General features: G+C 33.4%; 1 protein-coding gene across 1 annotated transcript; it reads right to left on the bottom strand.

The window, feature by feature from the left end:
- Positions 1–5,004: 5,004 nt before the first annotated feature.
- Positions 5,005–8,527, bottom strand: LOC128174896 (BTB/POZ domain-containing protein 2-like). Its single transcript, XM_052840321.1, has 3 exons — positions 8,283–8,527; positions 6,456–7,351; positions 5,005–5,015 (listed from the first exon to the last, which is right to left on the bottom strand). Exons 1-3 carry the CDS (start codon positions 8,525–8,527, stop codon positions 5,005–5,007), a joined length of 1,152 nt encoding a protein of 383 aa, XP_052696281.1.
- Positions 8,528–10,983: the final 2,456 nt, after the last annotated feature.

Raw genomic sequence — 10,983 nt, 5'->3', positions numbered from 1 at the left:
CCTTTCACTTTTGAACACGTGGTCTAGGTGTATTTATTTTGACAAGTATAGAGTAATCCTGACTTATTGCCCTTTGGTGGTATTGTTTTTCTGCTGTAGTGATATCAGCGTATGGATTACAAATACCAATTGTTATAAATACTCATGTTGTTAGGAAATGTCCTCTCTGACGACATCGATGGATAAAAATTGCATAATTACTGTTCTGAAATATAAGACTTTAGTGGGCGATGGAGAAAAAGGAAAGATGACAGAGGGCGAGGCTTATCCAGCCTTGCTCATGTGTTCGACCTAACCCCAAATAAAATACCGCTAATATTTCTAGACTGTTTTGTTTACCCTGTAACAAATTTACACCTTAAAAGAACTACCGGTATTCCTGGAAAGTTTACTGTAATCTGCAGTTCAAACCTTGACAAATCCGCGTACACGAAGCAATAAGATGACGTCACAGTTTTTTTGAACGTCGAATAACTGCACTAGGCTTTATTTGGGACATTGACCAAATATAGCTTTTTTTTTACTTGTATTTAATCAATGCAATGGGTGGTTGCAGGATAAAAGTGGTTAAGTGATCTATATAAGGAATAAGGAATCATTCTTTGAGTATTATATGGTGATAATTTTGGTCGGGGCGTGATCAAATCCAATAAAGCCCGAAGGGCTTTATGATAGATTTGATCACGCCCCGACCGAAATTATCACCTCATAATATTCAAAGAATGATTCTTTATTACTTATATTTATATAATTATAAACAATCGTACGATCAAATATTTAAATATAAACAATTATTCCTTTTAAAGGAATGATCGGCAATAATGATATTATTGATAGCTAGAAGCAATCAACATGATCAGTTTGATGTAAAATAATTTAAAAGAAACTGGATTTTTACAACATACAGAATATATTGAATCTGTACTCCATAATTTCGTCATTATAAACAGTCAACAAATTTAATTTTGAAATACATTTGCGGAAAGCCGTTGGTAAACTCCATTTCTAGTTTTATATTTTTAACGTAATTATTAAATATTAATGTATCTTCTTCTTCTTCTTCAGAATACTGAGTAGGGCTCTTCAAAGAGCATTAACACGTATAGAAAGAATGAGTTGTATTAAAATAATTTAATGCGAAAAACATTGATTGCCATCTTAACTTGCTATTTAGGTCGCATTATAAGGTAACCTTGCCCTCTTCCTAGCTACTACTGTGGTTTCATTAATATTCACGGGTATCAATTTTCGTGGATTTTTGAAAAACCACAGTTTCAAGGATACGTAATTTCGTTGCCAATGATCCTATCAATTCAAAATGTTAGTTGAAATTGAACTTCAATGAACAATTAATTTCGTGGATCAACTTAACAACGAAATCCACGAAAATTGGTATTCAACAAATATTGATGAAACCACAGTATTATGCAACATCAATAGATCGAGGTCATTTCATGGAGCATCTTCTTATGATTGAAGTAAGCTCATCGAGGTCAACTGCATTACTGAATGAATCTTTCGATCGAAATTCTTACGCGTGAGACAAAATGTGAATTCTTGAATTAACAGGTCGAACTGTATTTAATTATGTTTGCATCTCTTAAGGTAAATGAATTGAAATAAAACTGAGTAAAATGTTATATAAATACTAAACCAAACTTCAAGTTTTAATAAGAACTACTTATGCAAGCGGAATGTGTGCGCACGTGGAAGCATTTGCCGGATGTCTCATATGGACACAACAGTGATCGGCCGAAGCCGATCACAATAAGCAAACCCGCTGGCGCTCAATTTGGCTTTATGAGTTATATAGTACAAAATCGATAAGTAGTGTTATCACAGACAAAGACACTGTAAAATGTAAATATACTTATATAGTAAAAACATTAAAACATTCTTATTTCATGCACTCGCTTATAAAACAATCTTAAAATAAAGCATTTTTAAAAACATGACCTTAACTTACCAAGTAGACATGAGATACCGGTTATAAACACTTATGTTCAGCAGGGCTGACAAGAATCTCTATATAACATCTGCTGTCTCCGTTAATGACATGGTAAAAGATTTGCAAAGGTTAATGAATGACATTTATCCTGTAACTACCTCTTGTATTGACCAAGAAAGGGTAGCCCAATTATCCAAAGCTATATTCGGTCAATGCCCCGAAATAACCTCTTGCATTTACTAGACGTTAAAATTCATTGTAACATCATCTTTCTTGCTTCATTTACGCCATTTGTCGTGGTTTAAATTTAAGAAACGCAGCGAAATTTGTCGAAAATTGCTTGTTTGGGGCGTAAACTGTGATATGTTGCAGAATAAACAAAATACATGACAAATGTCTTGAGATGACAAGTCTCATCCTCTGTCAAGTTTTCTTACCCTCGCTCAAACAAAGCTTACACGTCAAGACGGCAACCATATCTTTGATATGTATTCGTCATTTAGGGTCATTTGACGAATGGCATAGTTTTATCCTGTGATGATAATAATATAGGATTTTGGTGCCAAAAGTTTTGGTAACATACGCATTCAATCACACGAGCCAAAATAGAAGGTTCAGAGTCAACATCCCTCACCTGAGCAACAATAGCTCTTACTGGTCAGAACAAAAATTAAAAGAAAAAAGGAAATCACTAGCTGTGTCCTTCAACTCGACATTTTGGTATATTGACGACGTATTATCAATTAAAAATTGGTATTTCCTTAGTTAAGTCGTCTCGATATATCCCAGTAACCATATACCTTTTATCACCTGCACATTGAGTTTTTGTCTCCTATTTGATTCGATATGCGAGGATATGCTCTTCCTAAATTCAATTTCTAAACCGATACAAGTTACAGACAGACAGGTTGATAAAACAAGAGTGACAACACTCTCGATTGAAGTCATCATTTTATAAGTTCTGTGGATGACACGAAGACCTTGACAACAAATGCATTGTTCCAATGTCGAATGTTAACTAACGTTTATCATACGTATTGTAAGGCCGTTATTAATCATCTTCTTGTTCACGAATTTTCGTTTTCCTGATTACGTAAAAGAGCACACGGCGGGTATGACCGATCGGCAGAGGATGCTCATTTCTCAATGGTAACTGATCCTACCTCTAACTTTTTTAGAGGTCCGCCTTTGCTATGATCCTGTTTTGTATTTTTCCTTTTTGGACTTTTTTGGATTTTAAATACTGTTCGTTATCACCATATTTCATCTATCCAAGACTTTCTAAATTCTATCAATATTTGATCAAGTTTTACAAATGTTTTCTAATAATTTTATTCCATATAAACTACATTCAAATGTGCAGTAAGTGTTAGTCCCCTGTTGGAATTTGAATCATACAAATTTTCCAAAACAGCTGTGCTATTCGACTTTATCATCAATTGGTTGACAATTCCTGTCTTTCTTTTTTGAACTTACACAGTCTCGTATGTTTTGTCATCTTTTTAAATACTCAATTCACAAACCACAATGCTCCATGGCGGGAACACGGATTTCCTTCTGTCCTCCAATATTTGTCTTTGATGTTCATCCGTGTCAAAAAGATTTTGTCTGCCGTGTTCCTCCTTAACCATTTAACTACTTGATCAAACATTAATTCTTCGGATGCTGAAACGCTATCTGGTTGGAAAAGCTTGTAAATACAGAAATACAGTACATAAACAGTAATTACGGAATGATTTTCGGTAAAAAGAAACTCGGAATTTCAACATCAACTTTTTAAAGGTGTATATATCAAAAATTTATGAGTCGCTTTAACGCTGAGCAATTTCCATGACTAAACAAACCAAGCTTGTTGAAATAAATGTCGCTAGAGAAGTTCAACAGAGCGACGCTAGCAGATTCATTTTGTATTTATCGGCACAAAATAATAAATCCTCCAGGTTGACTTTGGTTACACTTGTCTGTGTACAAAAATATATGGGGAGAAAATGAATAAGGTAATTTTAGATAAATATAGTATATATAGTATAAATACGCGATTCCAACTTGGGCACTGACGTTCATCAATGCGATTTATACTCTGTCCCGAGTTTTTGATTCCACCACTTGTTGCTTGATATTTCAAAAATAGTAAATACCTTTGTGCTCAAACTACGTCCGTCCACTAATATGAAAAATGTCCAGATTATCTGTATTGAAACGCTCCCTCTATCGCTTCAGGTTTCGATACACATCCAACAAGTGAAAAGCTGTCAATGTGACAGCAAACCGGGTTTTCTTTAATGTGAACTGTATCCATAATCCATGTCAACCCGTATCCAGTGAAATGGAGTACCCTATATGCAACATTTTGCCAAAAAATGACTAAGTTCAAAAGCTAGTATTTTTTTTCCATAAATTATCGGAAATCAAAATCCTAGCAATATGCATACCTCTTATATAAGTACAATTGATCTGCAACAGAACAACTTCCTATCTTGAAAACTGTCGGAGGAGTTATCCGTACAATGAGAGTACCCTATATGCAATATTTTGCCAAAAAATGACTAAGTTCAAAAGCTGGTATTTTTTCGGTAAATCATTGGAAATCAAAATCCTAGCAATATGCACACCTCTGATATATGTACAATTGATCTGCAGAAGAACAACTTCCTATCTTGAAAACTGTAGGAGGAGTTATCCGTACAATGAGGGTACCCTATATGCAATATTTTGTCATAAAATGACTAAGATCAAAAGCTGGTATTTTTTCATAAATTATCAGAAATCAAAATCCTAGCAATATGCACACCTCTAATATATGTACAATTGATCTGCAAAAGAACAACTTCCTACCTTGAAAACTGTAGGAGGAGTTATCCGTACAATGAGGGTACCCATTTGGCAGCCGCCCACCCGCCCGCCATTTTCACCATTTTAATAACTAGATTTTTCCTTCGGAAAACCCGGTTTAAAATTGAAAGTCTATGGAGATTTTGCATTGCATCAGCCATTAATAAGCACGGATGATAATGTTAAAAAATTGCGCGATGTATTCCGAGTGTATTCCGAATTTATTAGTAAAAAGCTACAAAAGACAAATGAATTGTTGTTACAATACACATACATTTACAGACATAATAACTATGATATTAATGCGACTCCATACATTTCCGTATACAAATCTTTTATTGACTCAAACTGCTTTCCATAGCTTTAAGTTTCATCAACAACCACGTGTTTTGCAAATGAATAATATTATTTCGTTTATCAAACTATAGATGTGTTTTTAAGTGAGCTTATCTTAATGCCTAATATATTTGGGTTTTTTACGATACTATGCGCATTTAAACGTTATAGGCAGTTAGTTTGTGTATAGAAAAAGTAGTGACACAGATTATTCATCCGCTTCTTTGACCTCTTGACCCAGTCTGATGATACGCAGAAATAACAGTGAATTTGCACAGAAAGCGTTATATAAGGAAAAAGTTCTAAAATACTTGATAACAAAGTTAAAGAACATAACTAAACAATGAAAATAAAAATTAATAATGTCTTTAGTTAGCCCTGCTATTCTGTTAGTAGGTTCGTCAACTGCAGATCCGCTGCTCTGTTAGGATTATCTTTCCTTACTATTAAAGGTGTAACCGAGGGGCTCCCACAAGGACTTTATTTACAATGTAACTGATTACCAGGATCTAAACCAAGGATATTCAAAACAAGGGGCTCCCCAAGAGAATATTATATTTGACTAACCTGGGATAAACCATGGATATAGGGTAAACAACAAATCTGAGAATTACAGTTTGTTACAGTACCGATTTTCATTGTTAGCAACGCTTTCCGCATTGATATACGTATGCTCAAATATCCTAGCCATGTCTCTATGAATTACGTTGTGTCCTTCCATAACTGTATTTTAACAGCATTTCAATCTTACCATTGTCAGTGCAGATGGGGGAAGGTCATATCAACAATAAAATCAACGCTCAATTTAATTACAGGCATGTAAACACAAATTTTGTGAAACGCTTTAACCCGTTATGAAAATTCCTTTGCACACAGTGTTGGAGTTATGAAAACAGTTAACAAAACAAATAATTCAATGCTTAAACTTCAATATTCAACTTCCTGTTTTGTCTGCGAATAAGTTAACGTCTCAAAATATCTTACGCGCAATTTCAAATACGTGTTCATGGAATCCTCCACCCCCATCCATCCACCACCAGTAGGCTTAACAGTAAATTTTGATTTTCGCTTGAAATGTTTTACTTTAACATCTATTAATGTTTCTGACGTCAAAATAAAACTTATTATTTAACCTTTGACTTTTATATCATGCAAAACCCACAAATTAGCTGCAAGTTATGCTGCAAGTCAACACTCCGGGATTGTTTTTGGAAAATTGACAACTTTTTTCCATTGAAGTCCATCCTTGCTGTGTAATTAATTGTCATGGGCGTTTGATTAATCTTTACGTTCTTAACAAGACCCCATTTTCGAATAGAAGTAGGTGCACATTCAAAACCTATCGATATGATGTATTCTATATTTCCAGAAAGTTTTATTAGGTAACGAGGATATAGCTTTACGTATTTATCGGCTTTGCACTCCGAAAGAGGAACGGCGAATCTTTGTGAACTTTGGTCATCTTTCTGCGACAGCTTGACGACGACATTTTCGATATCATCCTCGTCTACGAAACTTTCGAAATTTAGATAAACTCCAACTAAAACGGCAGCGTAATTTACAGACAATGTAAGCCCTTCATTGTCATTTAAGCTGTATCTTTGGATGCTGGCAAATAGTTGTCTTCGAGTTGTGCTACTTATCATCAGTTTTGTTGGTTGCTTCTTCCTTTCTCTCTTTTTGAACAGATATCCACCTGTATCTTTAATTTGCAGTTGCTGTCGCAATATGTCCACTTTTTCTTCATTATTCAAAATACCAGATTCACAAACCACATCGTTTAAATAACGATGCTCCATAATGGGAAAACGGATTTCTTTTAATATGTCCCCTAACACTTTTCTTTGGTTTTCTCCTGTGTCTAGAATATTTTGTCTGCTGCATTCCTCCTTTGACCACTTAACGACTTGATCAAATATTAATTCCTCTGGCGCTGAAATGCTGTCTCGTTGGAAAATCTTGTAAATACAGGATGGACACATGCTCAAAAAATCTTCAGTAAAAAGAAATTTCGGAATTTCGTCGTCAACTTTTTTTAAGCATATATCAATAATTTCTGAGTCACTAAAACGCTGAGCAATATCCATCACTTTGCAAACCAAGCTTGTTGAAATAAATGTCACTAGAGAAGTTCGACAGAGTGACGCTAGAAGATCCGTTTTGAATTTATCGGCACAAAATAATAAATCCTCCAGGTTGTCCATGGTAACACTTGTCTTGTCTGTGTACAAAAATCTGAATTGAGTAGAAAAATGTTTGCATTTTTGAAAGATTATGTTTATATTTACATATCATACAGTTAAATATAATTCCAACTTAAACATAATCACTTACGTTAAAGTGCAATAATATAGCATGAAAAAAATACAAATAAACAAAATTTATGTTTAAAAAACAACATTTCATAAATATTTTCTTGCAAAATCTATTCGTTTCTATGGTTTATTTAAGGAATGAATTCAATATTTATTTGTTTTATACGATATAAAATAGTTTGGGGCAGTTTACGCTTTCGGTTTATAAAAAAGCGTAAACTGTTTCAAACCATTTTATATCGTATAAAACTAATAGATACTGAATTCATTGCTTATAAAAAAGCGTAAACTGTTCCAAACCATTTTTTATCGTATAAAACTAATAAATATTAAATTCATTGCTTATAATTTAATTTTTCTACTCTTCATTGTAGATAAAAACGATCATTTTACCTTTAAAATGACGTAAAATTGTACAAAATTCAAACGTAACGTCAGGTGTATTGATACATGTTTGACGTTAGTCTTACTATGACGTAGACAACATTCTTTATACGATATAAAAAAATTTTTTTTAGCCAATCAGAAAGCGCGTAACAACCAGAATTAAATTATTTCAGTTTGGCGTGATGCTATCTCAAACAAAGCAATGTCGACAAATTTAAGTAAAAGGATCGGCATTTCAATAAAATACAAAGTTGAATTTAGAAATTTAGAGTGTCGATAGCATATGCAGTTAGATTAAACAATTAACAAGTTAACAATTAAAAAAAATGATTATCAATGGTTTCTTGGTAGTGAAAGTTTTCGGGGTTTTTTTCAATTATGCAAAGTAAAGTTGTTTATAGTTTCCATGTCTATTAGTAAAGTCAGTAAACCTGCAAACTACTTTAAAGTAAAATCTCACTTACTCTAAAAATTGGTGAAATATATCTGGCTCTATTTCTCTGATGGTCAGAGTTTGTGAACCCTCTCCATCTTTGACCATATCACACAGAACGCTGCTCCTACACATCAGAATAAACCTGTGGGCCTTAACTACAGCGCCCTCTCTCCCAACGTTGAATGTGACGTCACCGTCGTCAAGGTGATTTTCATACATCATTCGAATACATTTTATCAATGAGTTCGATGCCTGCCAATTTTGGTCAGCCATGTTTTTCTTTTCATATGAAATACACAAATCAATTTTTTTTTTATCTGTTCCTATAGGTACATTGTGATTTCCAAAAAAAAAGATTAGTCATAAATCCTCATTTGCTTATAGATAAATCCGTTCAGATGATGGAGTTTACTCGCCATTAAAAACAATTCTATAGGTCTGTAAAATGTGTGTCCGGGCCGCCCTCCTGCAATTTTTTCTTGAACTGCATTCATTGATTTTATTCCTGACTACACAAATTAAAAGAAGTGCAACAAGAAGTAAACATTTTATCAGCATGAAAGACAATATAATCGATGAATAATCAACTGAAGAAGGCTAGTCATCGTACACGTACAGCAAACTTTAAACGGCCTAAAGTTTTAGGAATTTTAACAAAGACTATTTTAAATACTGCATGTGCTTCACGAGTCACACAGTCTGTTTTCAACATGAATAATGTATGGTTTATGATTAATGTATAGTTTTTATATAGTGACTTTCTGATTGATTGATTTTCAGTAATGCATGCTGAAGGAAGTTGAATGGTCAACAAATTAACTATCAGATTTACCCTAATGTTTTTTTTATTTTTATTTTTTTAAATGATTTGTTTACCTATAAACTGTTTTAACTAAAGAAAAAAAATCGATAAATTTATTCCTTTAAATTTGAGAATTTCCCTGTACATTTTTCATATAGAGCTCTCCTTCGAAAGAAGATAAATACCGTATAAAAAAGATCTCACCATCTAGCTCTCTTTACTTAATGTTTATTTTAGTAAAAAAAAAAAATGATTTCAAAGTAAGATGGTATTTAAAGTCTGGTCATTTTTTTCGATTCCTTTTACTTTTTTAGTAGCAAAATTTGTTCAAGGATTTTGTATTCTCAAGTATTCTTGTTAAGAACTAATTAAGAATTCTCAACAAATGTATTTCTACAGTTTAGGGCATGAATATCGCTGAAAATAGCACTTTATAGATCATGCATTATAGTGCATGTATAACTGAAACTAACTCTTAATAATTTTATAATGAATTTAATTTTTGAATTTATGTACATGTGTTACATTCCTGAATGAACGATTAAAAAATCCTCAGATTAGTTTGAATGAATCACTCACAACTTAAAACTAGGCTTTAACTGTTCATGTCTTGCATTTGGAGAGAATGGTATTAAATTAAGGATTTTGAAACATTTAGGATTTTTCGGCTATTTCAATTTCGTTAGAATAAAGAAACACTACATTTTTAATTAATTTTGTCAGTGATAATATTGTTGAACAATATGCATATTTCTTATTAAATTTACAAGGTTTACCCAATAAATGTTTATTTCTTTAAAACTGTTAAGAAAATAAATAAAAAACCAAACAAAAACAAAAAAAACAACAACAATTTTTTGCAACAAAGAAAGACTTTAAATACTCTGTTTATATCATATGAGATTTTCAACATTCAGTATAACAAAATAAATAGAGCCTGTTCGGTTGACAATGGTTTTTTCGGGGTGTCAATTTCAACTGTTACCCTCCCAAACAGGCACTATTTGTATAATGTTATCAGTTGCCAGGTCTGTTGCTAACGCTGAGGATAATAAAACGGATTAACAACTGCGTCTCAACCAATCAGATTTCAGTATTTAACATGAAAGTATAATAATATGAAATACCACATGTTTGTTAGTTGAAAAAGAGTATGGTAGGGGATAAAGATTTTACGTGGTTAAATAACTGCAAACCAACTTTTATTCACGTGCGAAAAATTTCTCGCAAGGTTCGCAAGGACATCGCCGTCGAAACATATGTTGTCGAATAGTTGTTATAACAATCTAATGCTTTGTTCGTTTTTAAAAATACCAATAATGAACGATAACTCTTCGTCTGAGATGTTTATGAAATTAAAGAGTAAGTGTTCTTTGAATCATTCTCTTAGAGCAAAGAATACACATTCCCATCCTCCAGAACTTTATTTAAGCGCGAGGGGGTCAGTTATGTGGAAAGAAGCCGGAGTACCCGGAGAGAACCCACGTGTACAAGCGGGCGACCGCCATACCCTATTACATACAACCACTGTCGATCACGAGGATCGAACTCGAGGCGAGTGCATTGTCCACTACTCTACCTGGACACCTCATTTTTGACCTACCCTAGTTTTAGATAATAAAGTAAAACTCATTTTTCTTTATTTGTTATCTTTAATTGTAATTTTCAATATTAAAAAATATTATGAAAAAATTTATATGTTTATATTTTTTACGAAAATCGTTACATTAATCCCGCAAAAATGCATCCAAACAATAATCCCGCAGAAACGCATGTACACATAATCTCGCAGACACGTGCGCATGCACACATAATCCTGCAGACACGCATGTACACTTAATACCGCAGACACGCATGCACACATAATACCGCAGACACGCATGTACAGATAATCCCGCAGACACGTGCGCATGTACACATAATCCCA

Source organism: Crassostrea angulata, chromosome 2 (assembly GCF_025612915.1).
Source record: "Crassostrea angulata isolate pt1a10 chromosome 2, ASM2561291v2, whole genome shotgun sequence".
NCBI lineage: Eukaryota > Metazoa > Mollusca > Bivalvia > Ostreida > Ostreidae > Magallana > Magallana angulata.
This window is presented reverse-complemented; position numbering and strand designations above follow the sequence as displayed.

Excerpts from the sequence above, each read along its gene's own strand:
- LOC128174896 (XM_052840321.1), bottom strand. The coding sequence starts at position 8,527 with ATGGCTGACCAAAATTGGCAGGCATCGAACTCATTGATAAAATGTATT. Across the intron at positions 7,352-8,282 it reads ATATTTCACCAATTTTTAGA|ATTTTTGTACACAGACAAGA; the intron begins GTAAGTGAGATT and ends TACTCAATTCAG.